This window comes from Vanessa atalanta, chromosome 6, assembly GCF_905147765.1.
Source record: "Vanessa atalanta chromosome 6, ilVanAtal1.2, whole genome shotgun sequence".
Lineage (NCBI taxonomy): Eukaryota > Metazoa > Arthropoda > Insecta > Lepidoptera > Nymphalidae > Vanessa > Vanessa atalanta.
In genome coordinates, this window is record NC_061876.1 from 10,128,910 (window position 1) to 10,148,300 (window position 19,391).

The window sequence follows — 19,391 nt, forward strand, 5'->3', positions numbered from 1 at the left end:
AAATAAATAGGATAAGGGCAAATGATATTGACCTATCAAAGAGGTTTGAAAACCTTTCAAACCTCTTTGATAGGTCAATTTAAAAACTTTTTTGACTTCGTTAGATAATAAACTTCAAAAGAATGTTAATACGAACAAATTTAGAATGCAGCAAAGTTAACTCCAGTCATTTACGAGACAGTAATTCGTTCTGTAATTATTACTTGTTTATCTCTTATGCCTTCATTTGAAGGCACAAAAAAGTAATTATAATAATATCTTCATCAGACGTTTGGTTTAAAGATCGTGTGAACTAATGTTTATATGATCAACAAAGTTCTCAGGCATCAGAAAAGCTTATTATCGTCAAAATTATCTTGTGTTGTGTTTACTTATGATGTACCAAATTATAGTGTTCTTATTGTGATTTAGGATTTAATTCTCTTCTAAGTTGGAAATAAAAATCTTTCATCGCACTTTTAAAATAATATATAATGTCTTTCTTTAAATGATGCGTTTCGTTTTACCTTCTACCTCTTGTATATTCATTACGGACTTTGTCAAGTCCTCCCAATTCCAGATAAGATGTCCGAAAACCGACTGACATGATATAGACGCCCGAAATAGTTTATTTGACATTCTAAGGCATGTATATTATTAGAAAAAAATCTGTAAATCCGACGATTGGTTGTTTTAATACCGATCTACGTGAAGTTTTCTATCTTAAATCTATAGATTTTGGATTTGGTTAATAAATTTCAGCCGTAAAACTGTGATATCCCATTTTATAGAATAATTTCCCCCACCACTCTTTAAAATTGTTACATCTGCCACGTAATTAGCTTGCTGCTGCGACAGATAGAAAATCGGTCGAAACACTAAACAAAATAAAAAGCTAATCGCTAAATTATATACGAAAAATTAAACTATACAATAGCCCAATTCCAAATACAATAAGTTCAAGTATAAATGGCCTTGAAAATCTCCAATCAGAATATTTACCATTTGGCTTTCACGATAATATCCATTTTCGTTTTGTTCAGCAAAATTGAACAAAAATTTTTTTTTATTTTTTTTTTTACTTTGATAGCACACGAATTGTTATCATTTCTCAGAATTTCACTGAATGTGGCACTTCGGAAATATTTAAGAGAAAGTGGGGAAAATCTATGGATGCATGGTATACGAAAATATGTATAAATTATTAACGACTACCGTAAACCACGTTTAATATTTAATACCTATCATATAATTTCTGTAATGTAATATTGTATTAAATATTCATATACAAGTTAAAACATATAATAATGATATAATTATTACATTAATTGTGGGTTTATTGTGTAAAGTGGAAATAATCGTTCAAAAAATATTGTGTAGCTTAAAACGCGTTTATTTCTTTGTTATGGAGTAATATGAGAACCTGTTCCTGAATGTTATAGTATACATTTTTTTTTTATTTATATAGTAATTTAGTTGATAAAGGAACGGGTAAATTTTAGTCCTTATCATAAAATCTTAAAAGTATTTTTATTTAATTACATGTTCGCTGTTTGATTCAATTGACGAAACAATAATATTAAATTATATACAATATAAAATACTGTTAAGACAAAAAGAAGTCTTAAAAAAATATTCTGAAGTTTATAACCTTATCTTGTTATATCATATTGATTTTACTTTTGAAGTCGAAGCCTGCTTATTCTTGTCAACTACCGTACAATGTAACCGGATTCGCTTCACGCAACTCAATAAAAGCATTAGTTATAAGCTAAATAGGTAAATTAAAATAAACAACACAAAATCTATTAAAAGTTTTTATTTCATTCACAAAACACACAATCACAAGGGGCTATGACCGTAACATTGCATTTTCATTATTCACTTAAGCAGTGACGCAATAGTACGCTGAATTCTTTTCGCGTTGCTAACTTACGAGACATTTTTGGGTGACTTTCGTCGTGGAATGTAGTTATGTCGTTTCCTTTCCCACTGATAAGAAACCAGATGTATTAGAGAAGTACTTAGCATTTGCTTCATTGATTCGCGTTTCAGCTGCTTGTGGGTTGACGATTTCGAGGCCCTGAAACAATAAAAAAATTAAAACGTGGTCCTTCGAGCCAGATATTTTATGTCTGAACATAATCAATAAGGAAACGTAATGGTTCCATATTTAATATTTTGTGTTTGACCTTTGATATTTATAATTCACAATTCATGTTTAAGTCATTTTTCCATGTAATATTCTGAACAAGGATCTGTTAAAACCACCGCCATTTCAACCATAGACATTCATATTGTAAGAAATATTAACCTTGAGCACAAAGATGTTACTGGCTCGTTCACTCTTTTAACCGGAACACAACAACACTAAGTATTGTTGTTTGGCGGTAGAATGTATAATGAGTGGGTGGTACCTTATCAGACAGGCTTCACAAAGTGGTCTACCACCAAGTGAATACATTTATATACAATACAACAATGTTTATTCAACATTTTAGCGAGATACAAAGCTATGAAAGTTTATAGGAACTTTATAACTCTATCAAATAGTCAATTTAGAACATAGTCACCATTAAGGTCAGTCATTTGAAAACAAAAAGTACGAATCGATCCGATTTTGTAGTAGAATGATGATTGCGGTTTAGACACGAGAAAAAGCTAAACGACAAACGAATTTGATACAATTTGATAGCAATAGACGTAGCTTCATTTACGTTCTCTAACCATTTCAAACTATTATCATTCAGATCTGTGATTACTTGAGGCGATGTTTCAGCTCCGTCATACACAAGTAGATAAGTAAGGCAATTGCTCACGATGACTTTTCATTTATTCGTAAAAGTGCGACGCGTTGCTACCTTGTGGATGATTAGACGTTGCGCCTGTCACTGTTATAGCGTATATTGTTCAAACTTAAAAAAAGCCTCATGCGATATTTTTCTACACGAAATTTAATAATAAAAATCGCGTCTTTTTATTTTTGATGAAAAATTATACACAATTATACACACAAAAGAGATTAGTATTAACTTTAACCGAAGTAATATATTTAGCAAAATTTTCTAAAATATTAATGAAATTAAATCACTATCGTGATAATGTTTAAACAAATCTTCTCAGTAATAAAACTACACTAATATTATATTTCCACTAATATTAATTAGCATTTAATCCGTCAATTATATCTGATTCACATTTGATCTCGATATATTCATATTTGTAATTCAAATCGGAGAAAAATAAGGTTAATAAAACTGGAAGCCCGATGATAGTCTTCAAATATTTTAATCATTACATAATTTATAAAAATCAATGAATAGTTTAAATATTTATAGAGATATTTTATGTTTTATTTATTTATTGAATTGATATCATGTTACCTATACTTATTTCAAATGTTTTGATGTAACATTCAACATTAAAAGTGTTATGACGAGTAACTGAATGGTCGTGTCGGTATTCTATACCTACAAATGAAGGAAACATGACTTTATTTCAAACTAGCTACTCGTTCCGGCTTCAGACGGGTACAATAGCGATCTATTTACAACATTTAGATTGAATAAGAAACATGAAAAGAAAACTCATTTTTCCAACTAGGATAGTTAAAAATTTTTGCATTTTTCTACTATAATAATGCATGTATAAATATAAACCTTCAAGAATCACTCATGAAACCGCATTAAAATGAATTGCGTAGTTTAAAAATATCAAATGATGTGTATTTTATCATCAGCCCTTATTCGTCCCCTCCTAGGTTACTTAATTCGTCTATAATTCTCAAACCGCCTCCAGCCATTTTACTTATGTCGTCACTCCACGTAGTCTGAGGACGCTCTCCCATTCATTGTCAAGACTCAGTTTTTACTCGAGAATTCGTTGACCCCATTAATTTATCGTTATTAATGAACACCTCTATTTTATATGGTAGTATATGAATACCACGTTCTATTTAATAAACCATTTGCTGTGAAGTTCAAATGAACTTCTCCAATTCAAATAAGCTTTAAAAATTAACTTTGAATCCTCTCGTGTCATATTTGTCTGAGTTTCTTATGTTCAACGTGATCGAGACGGAATGTGGATTCTACCGAGCAAAATAACTTGCGGTATTTTAATTTAAATGAGAATATTTTCTAGTATATACTAGTATACGTTACAGTGGGTAAAGCGTAAAAACATAGAAATGCATCTACAATATATTACGGTATATCTCTAATGTTAAATCTATGAACATTTATGAGTCTGTGTTTTGTTACTTAACAATACCAAAAGTGCTTAATGGTTTCGAAATTATTTTTCTACGTAGGTAGTCCACCTATACTCGAGTAGGACATAGGTACGTCTTTTTATTTGCTTTTAAATTAATAAATAGTACATTTTTTAATTAACTCCTAGCTTTGTGAGAGAAAAACAGATGTATACAAAATAAAAAAAATTACAGGCTACGTACATTTCAATTGCACATTAGGCGACTAGAAATAAACAAAACCTAGTTTAATATCTCAATGGTATGAGCATTTTAGTTCGTCTAAGGTCATAAACATTACCAAGGACCGCATATTCCACAACGTTGCAAGCGCATAATCTTAAATGATTGCTATCTTCTAACGGTGATGAAGCCCAACAAGTCGTACATGGCCCAAAGGTTGGCCAATAATACATATTCAACGCGTATCATATCACATTATACAAAAATATCAATCAGAGAATTGCATCACGAAACAACAATGGGAAACTTGTTGAGTTAACGATCAACGCGTAGGATAATTTAATTCCATATTAAAAGACAAACTAGTTTAAGATTTGCGACAAACTATGTATAATTCATTAATTATCATTAACAAGACGCGGAAGGAATTGTTTTATCTGCCAGTTTGAAAATGCATATTCGTCAAAAATCTTGGACCAAATCATTTCCAATATGACCAACATTTGCAATGCTATCAGACATTACATCCAGCGTAACCCGTGTAACGAGGCTCAGGCTAAGTATGCACGTTGTAATAGCACCCTGTTTTCTTAGGTCGTTAACACTTCAGAATTGTAAGATTTAACACAATTGTATTGAAAACCGCAGGTATGAGGAACTGCGAGCCGAGTATTATTAAAGAGATACAAGTCGTAAAAGGTTTATACAAGATTACAAACATTGTTAGCCTTCATTAAAATTGTTATTCATTTAAACGCAGTTTAATATACAATTGATTGTTTAAATAATTTCAATAAAAACGAAATATTTGTTAAGGTTAATTAATGATAATTAAAATTAAATGTAGATTAAAATATTCAAAAAAGAAACAAAGCATTTTTTAATCTTGTAGGTAATTTAAATAACTTAAATATTTAAATTTTCATACAAAAATAGCATAATCAAATAAGAAATTGAAGAGACGTTGAAAATAAATATATTCAACAGTTACAATTGTTCGAAGCGATCATAACCGAGCAAGCAGTGCACCTCCGGAGGTAAATTTACATAAAACTCGTAGCAACATTTGATAGTATGTCAGCGATATACTAAAGGGCGTCATTTCCCTAACACAAATACCAACAGCGAAACCTAAACGGTGAAAGTACTAAACAGATCGTCTGAAATACAAATAGGCTATTTTCTCGCTCACTTACATGCAACTTGTAAATGATCACTCCATTATGGTTAAAGTAAATGCGAATAACCTAAAAATAAACCGAGGGTAAGTTGGTTTCTACTTTCCTAATGAACTTAAAATATTACATTTGCTCCAGTGCATAATATTAACGATACAGACCATCATATTGAAGAAAGCATCGTTATGTTTTATGGTCTATAAATTTCTTCATTTCGAACAAACGGTAGAAAACGTATACTGTGATTGGGATATTTTATTCGAACACGACGGAGGCACGGAATGTAATGCAGTATTCGATTTTTGAATTTAAATATACGTTGCTAAAATGTTTAACGATAGGAGTACAAATATTTATTCAAAATATGTATGATGGCGCCCGAAAATGTACAGATAGCGATGCGCCTTTTATTTTTTATTACTGCAAAATAAAAATTAAAAGAAATATATAAATTTAATTAGAAATGAAAGCTTACAAAATTATTCGTAAAAAATGAGACAGTTATTCGACTATCTTCTGGGTGTTTAAGTTTTTCACATACAACTCTACACTGACCGATCGAGTCTTTGGTTTTGGACAATGACAGTACCAGATTCACTTCGAGCCAAAGATTACTCGAAGTAGAGTAACAAATTAAAAGGAAGCAATAAAAATGATCACAACAAAACATTTATTGGAACAAATTCACACCTCAGTATTTTTGCGTTGAAAGTCAAGATTGACAAAATTTTGATTAACTTCTGTGAATATAGGTCAAGATGCAATGCTAAAGGTATGGCATTTAACAGCTGGAACTTACCATATACTCCAAGTTGGTAGAGATAAGATACCGTACAATTAATATGCCCAAGGATTATATTAACAATTGTTAAAAAATAATGACTCTTCGTCAAATTAACTAACAATGACTACTACAATGTATGTTTAATTTACTAGGTTCTGAAGTAATACAAAATATATAATTATATAATATATATTTAAGTAGGTAAATTGAATTTCAAGTTGCAATATTTACGGAAACCGTTACTTGTTTTCATAAGAAATAAAGTTACAAATAATTTCAAGTGCAGTTAACGTTTTATTTAAAATTAATATTGTAGATAGTTATTTAACTCATATTGACATAAAACACTATCCCGGATTTCCCCTAAATTTTAACGACACAATTAATCGTATTATATTAATACAACGAACAAACTTAAATGCCAAACTGATCTACTAACACTTTAAGTCATCTCTAGTGACTAAATAAAAAGATATCACAAGGTTTAAATTTAGAGTTAGGCCATCAAAAAAGTTATTAAGGTTTTTTTTAATTTCAACCAAATAAGTAGGTCCAGAATATTTTTTTAATAACTTTTTCTGTTTCCAGAATAAATCTTCTATTTACTTTCCACTAAATTACACTGTGAAAGCGATGTTTATAAATTTAACTCATTAACGCAATTAGTATGATAAAATGTACGATAATATTAAAATATTCCAAGTGTTGTTAATTTTTGTAAATTCGACATTAGTTTCTTAATGCAGACGTTAACAAACACACATTTAAAATAAATTGACGTATTAAGCTTGCTTAGAAACAATTATTTTATTTACGTTGACCTGACAACATTGAATTAACAGAATCGACTGGCGTTTACAGTCCTTTACATTTGTCAATGTTTGCCCAATTTTGACCTATATTCGGTCAAGATTGACATATTCTAATCTCTTTCACTCTCCTGTGCATTTATTATCAGCGGTTCTATAGAACCACTTATTTGAATCAAAGCTTAAGTTTTTTTGATATTAATAAATCAATTAATAAATATTAATGTAATTGCTGGGCAAGTCCTCCTCTCTCTCGTGAGAAAGTGGCAGATTCGCAACCACCACTTACAGTTTTCCTCACTATGTTTTCGTTCACCGCTGAACGCTGTTCGAATTATAAACACGAAATTAAGAACATTAATTCAGTGGTGCTTGACCCGGGTTTGATTCATCACAGCTCTCAATTGATTATTATTTCTTCTACAATTCTTGATTGTACCTCATTGAAAATAAATATGAAATACTGACAAGGATGATTTACGCGACCTCATCTATAACTATAAGACAGCGATATCTTACAGGGAACGTTAAGGAAGAGATTTTTTTTAAATTTAGCATCTGTTAATAATGTAAACAGATAATTCCTTAGTAACAGGTCATTTTACACGCTCTTTCTTTATTTATCGGTAAAAATCGGCTCTTGACGTAAGCTTTCACTTGTAATTTCATTAAAATATATCAATTATATTAAAATATATTAATATATCAATTACAGCGCGATGTAAACATAGACAGAAATACAAACAACAAATATTTAAAAAAAAAGTGGTTTTGACACTTATTACGAAAGTAACATCCGCCATTATTAATAATAGTTTATACTAAGATATTACCAAAAAACATTAACTTAAATTTGAAGCTAGTTACATTAAGAATGTTTTGAGTTATTTATGCATTTATTACGAATAATTAAAATCTAAATTTCGCTTTCATATGGTAACTCTAATTAAGTATTTAAAAGAAAGCATTTCATAAGTTTCGTTTTTATTAAAAATATATAATTACATTTAAAAAAAAAAAAAAACAAGAGATAATCGTGTAAAGTCGTGCTGGATTTAAAACACTTTTTACACAACTCATTAGTTTCTTGTGACACTATAATTGTTCGATCGTTATTACGAACAAAAAAATGCACACATGCCAAGAAGATGGCGCGATTATTTTCTGTATAAAACACATAGTCGAGTGTGCATATTAAGAATGCGTGAGATAATGTCCCCATTATTATGTTACGATCACAATGGAACTCGCTAACCGCGTACAATGGCATAGATTCTAACAATTGTTGAAGTGTTTATGTAATGTACTTTTTAGACTTATATTCATTGATATATTTACGTACAAGATGCGGTAATTAGCTTAAAATGACTATAGAGTTATAATCTTTTAACACTAGCAAACATTTTTCTCACGATGTAAACTTTTTTTATTATGATACTAATTAAGGCTTGAAATTTCTAAACTGAGTAGTTATTTAAGAGAAGACTCGCTTTTACGTCGTTTTTATAACCCTTACATACGTGTTTAATGGCGTTTTAATGATCAATAATGTTGGTCGTACATTTGAGCAATTTAAAAATAGGTCTTGAGTTATTACTATGATAAACTAATTACATTTCGATGTTCTACTCTGATTTTTGCCACGACACGTCGTGCCGTCGCGACGGCTATTCCGAACGGAAACTAGCATTTAGTGTAGTAGATACCTTTGAGCACAAAGGTTTGTGTTATACACACGGGTCCAATCTCCTCTCATAATTCGGTACGATAGCAATCTGACATGAGAAGACAGGTTAAGCAGAGTTTGGAGCAATGGCTTCACTACTTTGGGGGAACAGATCGGATTTGTTTTATATCTATATTATAGTACAAAATACATTTTTATACTCGTGATTCTATCGTAACATTTATTTGTTTTAACGTTTACAAGATTATATGTATACAACATAACACAGCTTCTTAAATTTAAATCTTGCATTTCTATAAATAATAAATAATAGGTAGTCGATTGCAGACCTTCGGAATGAAACGAACGCCTCCAGGCGTTTTGAAATAATTGATATAAATATAGAAAAGGAAAATAAAAGACATGCTGAGTCACTTTCGTCGGTTCTTCTCAACTCACGGGTATTTCTTTTCAACAAAAAAGTTTAATGCTTCTATATTTAAAAAAAGGATGTGACCATAAATAAATAAATCGTTTCTTGAAGAACATAAGTCATAATAATTAATTAGATAATGTCATCTATTTTTTTTTTTAAAGTCTTCTCCACTACACCGCGTAGCATGACGTCGAAAAGCAGTTAGTAACAGTTAACCTATCGATATTGCCGTATTTGACTCGATCGATAGTTCAATCTGCGGATCGAATATTTTACGCTGTTATAACCACTAAACGATGCTATCAAACTACTTTATTATCGTATCGTGCTGATTTCCTACAAGCGGTTTGTGATTACAGAATTGCTCTGATATATATCAGTTTAATTTCTCCCTTAAAGGTCATAAAGGCTTTAATCTCAATCACAACATCAATTGCTTAACGGTATACGGACCACATAGCAATGTGAAAGTATCAGGTTTAAAACTATCCCCTGGGCTATTGTCCTCGCTCGTACTCTTTATAGAATTATACAGTTAATTGGTGATGTAAATTAGAAGTTAGCCTAAGTAGGTTTTAGGTACCCGTCACAGTAGCATGCGAAAGCGATCCCGTGGCGGCCGTCGTCGTGGGGGAGCCGCTTAACGCGTTTTAGCGATATTAAAAAATGTGTTAGGTATCCTATACACAATCATGACGATCGGTCTAGTAGCAAAAGACTAAACAAATAAACAAATTCACTTTCACATCTATAATATTAGGGAAGATTCCTCACTATCATTTCGATCTTAGCTTTATATATTAAAAGTCAATTAAGGCGATTTAAAGACAATCTTCATCGCTTCATTGATCTTTAATAGTGTCATTACGTCTACTCTTAGAAATATCTCAACTAGATTTATAAAAAACTCAATATTATAGTTCCAGTAAAGTCAAAGTAATAACAAAGTCATGTCACGGTTCGGAGCATCGTCGATTTAAAGGCTAGAAGCGTCAAGTTACTGACCTGCAAAGGCGTGAAGGCGACCGAGGACGCGGTACCAGAAACCTGTCTCCGTATACTCGTGGCTCCGCCATATTGCTGGTTCTGCTTTTGGAGGTTTTTCTGCAATGTTTTACTGATTCGAACTTTGGTCTTCTCATCGATCTGCGGTAGACGAACGCGTCCGGTCCCCGATTTGCCGATCGTACCGCGCGTGTAGCCCAAGTCTTCTTGGTAGGCGTCGTCTTCGATCTGTGGAAATTATTGCTTTGATTAATATTGTACGTAATTAACCCATACTTATCATGTTCAAAGTTACTATTGAAATAATAAAATTACACACTAAACGAACATACAGCAAAAATAAGCAGTATCATGTAAACGACTAACAAAAATACTTAATTATTGCTATAATGAGTATAAATTGAAGTGAAAAATTATGAGTCCATACTGCGGATGTACTTAAATTTAAATTGATTGATTACCGCTATATCTATTCGTTTATGATATAAATAGCAATGCATAAATACGATTGAATAGTATCGTCAACCAGGTCACGATTAACCCAATTTTCATAAGACGAAGGCGTTCTAAACATTTTCCTTATACACAGGTACTTTTGGAAGTTTTAATGCTTGCAATATTTCACAAAAAAGTTGTCAAAACTGTATCTTTTTTTTCTTTATTTCGAGCAATCACATCGCCAAAGACGTGTTGACTTTTTTTTTATTTTCGTCGATTTTTATTACCAGACAGCTCTAAATTTTAGGATTATGGCTAATTTTTTTTTCATTGGATTGTTCTTGATTTGTTAACGAAATGTAACTTAACACTGTTAATAATGGCTTCAACTTTTGGACCGCAGAATTGAATTTCAAGATTTTCAGATAAATATGTTTTTTAGAAATATGTAGGTGTGTGTGTATTTGTAAATAACGTTTCTTCGCGTACATTGAAGATAAATGATGATATCGTCTCAACACTAATTCCATCTGACGCGTAATTACATACCTATTAGCAGCTCATTAAGTTACTTAATAAGCTTTAGTCTTTCAATTATAATTGATTTATAACTCATTATATATAGCAATTATAAATTTATGACTCTAAAAGATATTAAACATGAAGTTGTTATCCCAGACGGGTGATTTTATAGTAAAATAATTTTGAGTTGAGATGAAATAGTTTCATAAATATAATCATAAACTGCATTTAATTTTATGTGATCTATACCAATTAACTAAATAAAAAAAAAAAACAGATTTTCTTGCAAACGCAAAAGCCGCACATGTTCGTATCAACATGCAATTGGTGCACGCGAGCCAACGGGCCGTCGAACGTCCGTGCTTCACCAGTTCGAGTTCCGGTCTATTTGAAGTATGCGAAAAAACACTATTTGAAATTCTTCTCATCTGCCGCGACCTGCCAACCGTGACGTCACATTTATAACCAGCCACTTGAAACGGCAAATATCGGTAATAATTACCGTAATCGTAATGATAAATGTTATTTGCATGTTGGTTTGTTAACGTTGGCAATATTGTTCTCGTGCTTACGATTGTACTAACTAATAAATTACTTGAATTAAGATTACGTGTCTTATGTATTGTAAGTTGTGTAGTTGTTACGACGAGTAGTAATTGTGACTTATAAAGTTAATTTATTCAAACTATTGAAGCAACTTTGTGCGTTACCACACCGCCACGAATCGAGGAAGTCAGATGAAGAGAATAGGGGCACGGTTAATGAGATTTGATATAAATTAAACTTATGGTTAAAGGAAATGTTTAAGATTACTGCGCCAAATGGCCTGATTCTGGATTAAAGGAACATTAACCGCCGATTTCCTCCAGTACAAAACAGCAGATGAAGTCTCGAGAAATTTTCCCGACAATTACTTGAAAAGCAATTGCAGAATCAGCTCTTGTAAATCTCAGAAGTGTTTGGCAACGAACGAACAATCCTCAGTTACGAGCGACGTTTTCTATACACTTGAACATCTTGGCTCTACTCGAAATGAATATTTATTATAGCTTACAGTATATAGCGTGTTACTTAATCAGCTATTAGAACTATCTCATTATGTACGTTCGATTCCTCTGGAATTTAGAGCAAAATCTTTATGAGAGGTATAATGTTTATTCAATTACCGTATGTAATACTTTGTTTTTACTATTAACTAATTGTACCCTGATTTTGTGGTCGTAATAATTAAGTTTTCTATGTCTAGACATTTTTGTATTATAGTGATACTGTGATATAATTAAATCGGCTAAACATTTAAAAAATATTTATAGTGGTACCAACATAGCGAATGTGAAGTACATTTCGTAAACATTTCGAGTCAAGAACAGTGAAATGAAGAAGCAAAAATTTAGCGCTAAATACGGTTAAAAAAACAACAAAAATAAAAAAGAGTCAACACGTCTTTCCTATTTATTTGCGGGAAACTTAGTTGGCAGATTTTTACAGTAAGTACATAGCACTTGATATGAAAAATCTTAATCGAATCTTATAAAAATCACGCGTTGAATTGAGTTGAACTGAAGTTCTTAACTAAATATTTAAATGTTACTTTATTTTTATTCATTATTACAGCACTACCCACCTCATATTCTATGGGCTATCCTAGCCTATACCGTTGGTTGCCTGGAACAGATCGCTATGTGACGATGGCGATCACGTTTTTTACTTTTTTTTAAATACATTTTTGAAGTTGCATTTTTGACTTATTTTGAAAAACACTAAAAAACGTGATAACTCAAAAATGGTTAACTTTTGCATTATGCATATGGGGGTTAAAATTATTGCAAATAGTCACCCCTATTACCTCCTAACGGGAATAAGTCGAATTACCAATAACCCTGTATATATTAGGTACATATGAAATAAACGTTTCGTCGTACTACTTTGATCTGAAATATCTCCTCTCTGGTTAAGAATTCCACATGAATTTATAAATCATTTAGCTGGTACATTTGTGTTTTGAAAAAAGTCATTTGTTTTTTCTTTGGCGTCGCTTATTACCGCACAATGGAAAAATGAAATCGTTATATTTACGAGTACGAGACCTAATATATTTTAGTTCTCATTTCAAAATATCACAGAATTAAGACACGTTTCCATAAATCACCGTTTTTTGTCACTAGTGTGAAAGTAGCTTTATATATCTGTCCATTATTCGCAATTATAATTCAATTTAAATTAGCTTTCACCTAAGTGTAATGGTATTTTCATTACCAAGACCTAATTCTATGCACGTATAATTTATATTGTTCGATGGAAACGCAATAATTACCTTGAACGCTATGATTCTAGCTAAAAACGATTACTGTTAAGCCTTAGTCTTGTAGGCGAAGTAAATTATTTCAAAGTTAATTAACGGTAGTCGACTCAAAATTACGAAGAAAATTTAACTACTAAAAAGGATTTTATATGTTAAGTGTTTAGTTAGATGTTCGTATGTTTATTAAACAAAATGTTAAATTTATTTAAATATTATAACTATACTAATTTTCTTTTAATATTTTAGTTTACACCATAGAAGTTAAAAAAATCTCATTGTAAATGAAACACTTGTTTTTTATAAGAAACTAATTATTTAAACCCAAACTATAATTCATTCCATTATCATAGTTTTTATTTATTCAACTGAGTTAATATTAATAATCCAACCTTATCAATTCCATAATAAATGCGAATGAAACTGTTTTTAAAGTAATTCGTAAATTTTTACGGTCTTCCAAATATGTCCATGACTATATTTGGGTTAATTATAATTTATACTATGCAGCTGTTTACCTTTTTAATCTGTGTTCTTAATGTTAAAATTTTACCATTTCATTACTATGAAGAGAAATCCAAAAAAGGCGTTTTTATGATACTTTCATTTTTATTCTGTAATTGTAAGCTATCCTAATATTTATATACGAGTATTCATAAAAACTAATGGATAACAAAAAATTTATGAATGGTATCGAGAAATTACATATTATTATATAAAAAACGGATTTGATTGCGGGACGATTGTAGTAATTAGGATAAGTAAGCCATCTTGTAATGTTTGAGACTAATGGACAATGAGATGCAGCACCGATTTATAGTTAGAAAACTTTATTTTTTTGTTTATAAGTTATGTTAGTATTTTACACCGACTTTTATGGATGGAAAAATATTTGATTAATGCGTGACGTCATTTTAACTCTATTTCGTCGTACGCCTGTTGTAATTGCAACAAGACAGTGGTGGAAGAAAATTGTCTTGATTATAAATTGTCTCTTATGATAAACATCAGCATTGGAAAATGACATTCCTTACATTGACGATTCACATACACACACACACTACTCTAAGTGAGTTATGTGTATAAACATTCACATGTGAATATTCAGTATATGAATACTTTAATCTGTAGCTCACTCTTACCCTACTATTGTACATATTTTCTATTTTTTCTTGTTCATTCAATGTTTTATTTTCTATATGTTTTATTTTTTATATAAAGACAATGTATTTATAATATTTTTAAATAAATTGATGAGTGGGTTGTACGTGGAGCCGAAATCTCGAGTACTTTCCCGTCTTTGTCGTTATTACACAGACACCAAGTTCGCATCGTGTAACTGTATCATTATCACTGATCAGTTATTGACATGTTTAACTACTAATTATTATACGATGATTATAACTACAGAGTCCTCCGCCATAGACCCTATTCTAACATAGTCTTCTGACGTACTGTCAAATATTGGTTAAAAGGGCTTTTTTTTGGAATTAATATTATCTTTTTGTAGTAGGACTTTGTCCAAGCCCACCCAGAGGTATCAACCATTGATCAGATATTCTACCGCCAAACAGCAATTCTCAGTATTATTGTGTTCCGGTTTGAAGGATGACTGAGCCAGTGTAACTACAGGCACGAGGGACATAACACCTTAGTCCCCAAGGTTGGTTGTGCATTGGCGATGTAATGAATAATTAATATTTCTGACAGCACCATTGTCTATGGGCGGTGGTGACCACTTACCATCACGTGGCCCATTTGCGCGTCCGCCAACCTATACCATACAAAATACTTATCAACGGTAATGAGATATAGGCAATTGTAATAATTTTTACTAATTGTTATATTCCTACCAGTAACTTTGCCTTATACGATAGGAGCATTGATTACGGGATAATCGGATATTACGACTAAAACATGGCACCGCGAATATACATGTATCTTTCTCTCTCATGATGCTTGCTTTCGTTTACTCAATACAAACAAGAGACAGTAAATGCCCAGTTGATCGATATTATTGTTTTAGATTAATTAATCTTGTGATTGAGTAATTAATTTTGTTTGCTAGAAACGAGATAGTCTAATTAACCGTATACTTGTATTTTAATCATGCACAGCTGACTTCTAATACATTTGTATATTTTTTCTAAAAAAATCTTGAGGAATCTGTATTTTATTCTGAGTTGCTTTCTGTCACATACTAATCAAATATTAATCTGTTCGTAGTGGAGGTACGCTTTGAAATAAGCTTATAAGCTTCTCCATCAAGAGGAAAAATATTGCAGATCAGCAGGACATTTGTGGGTAAATTTGCTTATCGTGGACAATCCGGATTCCGAAATCGAGTCTGTAAATGAGGATTCCGATTTCGATCTCGAAATCACGGATTCAGATCAAACAGACAGAGATCAGACAAGTATACCACTTTATAGGCAAAAGTTTAAATTGTATTGATTATCGATATAAATAAATTTGTAAACTTAAATATTTTACGCTATCATTTTTTCTTGCAAACGCCTGGTTTACGAGCGGAGCAAAGTTACAAGACGCAAACTCTATAGTGTAACAAATGAACGAGCGACTGTACACTCACGTCTGCGAAGTTGAGTCGGTTGGCATTTTTCCGGAACTCCGTCATGGCGTAGCGCTCCTTCATCTTGCGCACGCGCTTCCCGCCGCGCTTCTTGCGACTCTGCTCGATCGGCTTCGGCAAAGGCTTCACGAACTTCACTGGCGGCGGCTCCTGAACAGTCGAGCAGACATACATTTAATGTCATTTTTTATTTTTGTTACACAGCCAATATGGCGCTGTCAGCTAAAATGCTGTTTCCGTATACCTGTAATTACACTAGCTCACTCACCCTTTAAACTAGAACGAAGCAATAATTTATTTATCTTTTAGTATATACGATATCCAGAGGACTTTCTTAAAGTCAATTCAATTATATCTTTATCATCTCATTTGTATCAAATTATTAATGTCTTAACAATATACATATAATTTACCTGCAGTTTGTCTAATTTCTTCTCAATGCCCTCTCGAAGATATCGTCCTATACTTCCGTCTGCACTTTCGTGACACGCGTCAACCCGGGCGGCCAATGTCAGTTTAGTTGATACGAGCTTGGCAGCTTTGTATCGCAATTCCTATGGAATAATAATTTATAAACACATTGATAAGTGAAAAGGAACAGTTTACATTCTAACGTAAATATACATACCGGAGATGTATCCTGTACGATTTGTGAGAAATATAAAAATCCAGTATGAGGCAGTGATGCTGCTTGAGAGAATCCTGAGAGTGTCTTCTTCTGCTGTCCCAGAGGTAACACATTGCATGCTGGCATCTTTGATAGTTTTGAAAGACCACCCGCCACACCAAGGATCTTCGCTGCAGTTGATGCACCTATAAATATGTACAAAACAACATCATATGAAAATCGATCATCTAGGAATACGACATGGAATGATATACTTTGTTTTATATAATATTGCACTTACCCACAATTGCTGTTATATTTGGAGCTATAAATGTCATTCTGCTCTCGACATATTCGTAAATATTAGATTTGAAGTTGTTCAATTCTGACGCCATGTCACATGCTTCGAAGATCTCGTGCAGTTCATTGTCCGACAGGAGTTTTCTATTTTAAAAAAAATCATAATTAAACAAAATGTAAATGGTTATAACGAATAAACAGTAAATAGGCTCACTAAAAAAGACGAGAGCTAATATTATTCGTAAAATAAATATAGACTTCTTATAAGCATTTTTAATTCTCATTTTATAAAAAAGTAAATCCACCTCTATGAATTCTACATAGAATTTATTATTGCATGGTCATGATGTGACAATATGATGATGTGTACTAATATTATAAATGTGAAAATAACTCTGTCTGTCGGTTGCTCTTTCATGGCCATCATGGATATCAAACGACAGAACCAAATTTGATGATTTTTGGTACAAAGCAAGCTTGAACCCCAAGGTGAAATAAGCTACTTTTTAATGCGTAATACTTCATTATCAACCCTGTAAACGTGGGCAAAACCCATGGCGAAGAGTAGTTTTCTATAAGGAATTTTAATTACATACCCCTGTGTTGTAGATGCGGTGACAGACACAATCATAATAGTAGCTTGAGTTAAAAAACTTTGCAGTGTTTCATTATTCTTAGCTCTATCCAAATCATTGCCCAGTTCTTTCACAGTGCGTATATATTCCAATGGTGTTATTATCAACGACTCCAGTTCTGGGAACCTTTTTTGGTATTTATCACGAACAAATCTGTGAATAATAGCTGAAAAATTAAATGTTTCTTAGTTATTCTGTAATTTTAAGCTCATTTTTGGTAAGTTATTTTGTTTATAAAACAAAACAACTATACATACAAAACTAATGTACATACAAGATTACACTTACTTGCAAATTTTATAAGGGTATTTACATAGAATGACATTCAGGTTTGAAAGGGCTACTGCATTATAAATCTCAAATTTCAATAATATCTGAATAAATGTTTTAGTAACCTAATAGTTAAAGTAAATAAGGCTGTTTTGACATTAATAAATCATACAAATTCTACTCAAATATATAAAATATTAAGTTAAGCTTTTTCATCTTACCTATTTCTCCATCAATTTCAACAGCTATGTTATTAGCTTCAACAATCAACTGATATTCAGGATCTGATTCCATCAATCCAGTCACTTCAATTTTCTTTCTATCATTACCAACGTTTTGCTCGATTTCAGTTATAACCTATATTATAGAAGTTTAATTTACATAGTTCATTTTTGCTCATTATAAATCGTTCCACTAAAACATATAAATAGGTACAAATAGTAGTTTACTTACCCTTTTTAAGCGTTCTGAATCTCTGAGCTTAGCCAACTCCCTGATAGATACATTTTTGATTTCTTCTTCTTTTGGTATAACTGGAAAAGGTGCAGTAAATTCATGAGAATCACTATTACTTATCTGGTTTTCATATATAGCTTCTAGATCTCCGTCATCATTTTCCTCTAAATCTGCCAACAATTCGTCTGCTAAAGACATTTTTATCTATACAGATGTAATCCTTGATTTTATTGTTTTAAGAGTTTATTTTTCTTGCTCCGAATTATGATTAAATATTTGTTAATATTAACATGAGTGTCGAGTGACATCAAAATAATGTCAACTGTCATGTACATGTATCCCTTATTTTTTTATCGGACTAATTTACTCCCTTCGTAAAAGGCTAATGTACTAACTATACATCCAAGTAAAACAGTCAAATTGTAATATCACTACTTAGCAATAGAAACACCGTTATTTAATTCCAAGTATACACATACTTATTAAATATACATGCTGTGTAGTAGAACAAAAGCAGAAGTACTAATTAAACACTTCTTATATAATAATCTCATCTCTCTCAATCTCATATAATATGAATAGCACGCCGATGTATATGATCGTATACATTATTGTCTTTTAACATTAGGTTACAAACGCTAAAACGCTTTATTTAATAAAATATGATATATTGGTAGGATTAAAAAATATTAGGTAATTATAATTGCAATTTATATTCTGCAATGATAGAACAGAACCTAAGAACAGCTTCAGTAGATTTCGAAATAAATGTTGAATCGTAAATCGTTATGGTATTATAGTTACACTGTAAAAAAATACCTAATTATCATTATAGAATAATAAGACATTGTAAATAATTAAATAATTTATTTGTCTTATTGTTTGAAAAATACAAATATTATTAAAATAAACATTAAAATGATTTATAACACTTTATCGTATTATCATGTTAATTGACATTTCGTTTTTGCAATTATCC

General features: G+C 31.4%; 1 protein-coding gene across 1 annotated transcript; it reads right to left on the reverse strand.

Annotated features, from left to right (window-relative positions):
• Positions 1–1,782: 1,782 nt before the first annotated feature.
• Positions 1,783–18,718, reverse strand: LOC125064552 (U4/U6 small nuclear ribonucleoprotein Prp31). Its single transcript, XM_047671657.1, has 9 exons — positions 18,410–18,718; positions 18,178–18,313; positions 17,648–17,852; positions 17,053–17,195; positions 16,773–16,957; positions 16,558–16,698; positions 16,145–16,294; positions 10,293–10,520; positions 1,783–2,062 (listed from the first exon to the last, which is right to left on the reverse strand). Exons 1-9 carry the CDS (start codon positions 18,608–18,610, stop codon positions 1,952–1,954), a joined length of 1,500 nt encoding a protein of 499 aa, XP_047527613.1. The 5' UTR covers positions 18,611–18,718; the 3' UTR covers positions 1,783–1,951.
• Positions 18,719–19,391: the final 673 nt, after the last annotated feature.

Excerpts from the sequence above, each read along its gene's own strand:
- LOC125064552 (XM_047671657.1), bottom strand. The coding sequence starts at position 18,610 with ATGTCTTTAGCAGACGAATTGTTGGCAGATTTAGAGGAAAATGATGAC. Across the intron at positions 18,314-18,409 it reads ATTCAGAACGCTTAAAAAGG|GTTATAACTGAAATCGAGCA; the intron begins GTAAGTAAACTA and ends TCTATAATATAG. Across the intron at positions 16,958-17,052 it reads AAATATAACAGCAATTGTGG|GTGCATCAACTGCAGCGAAG; the intron begins GTAAGTGCAATA and ends ACATATTTATAG.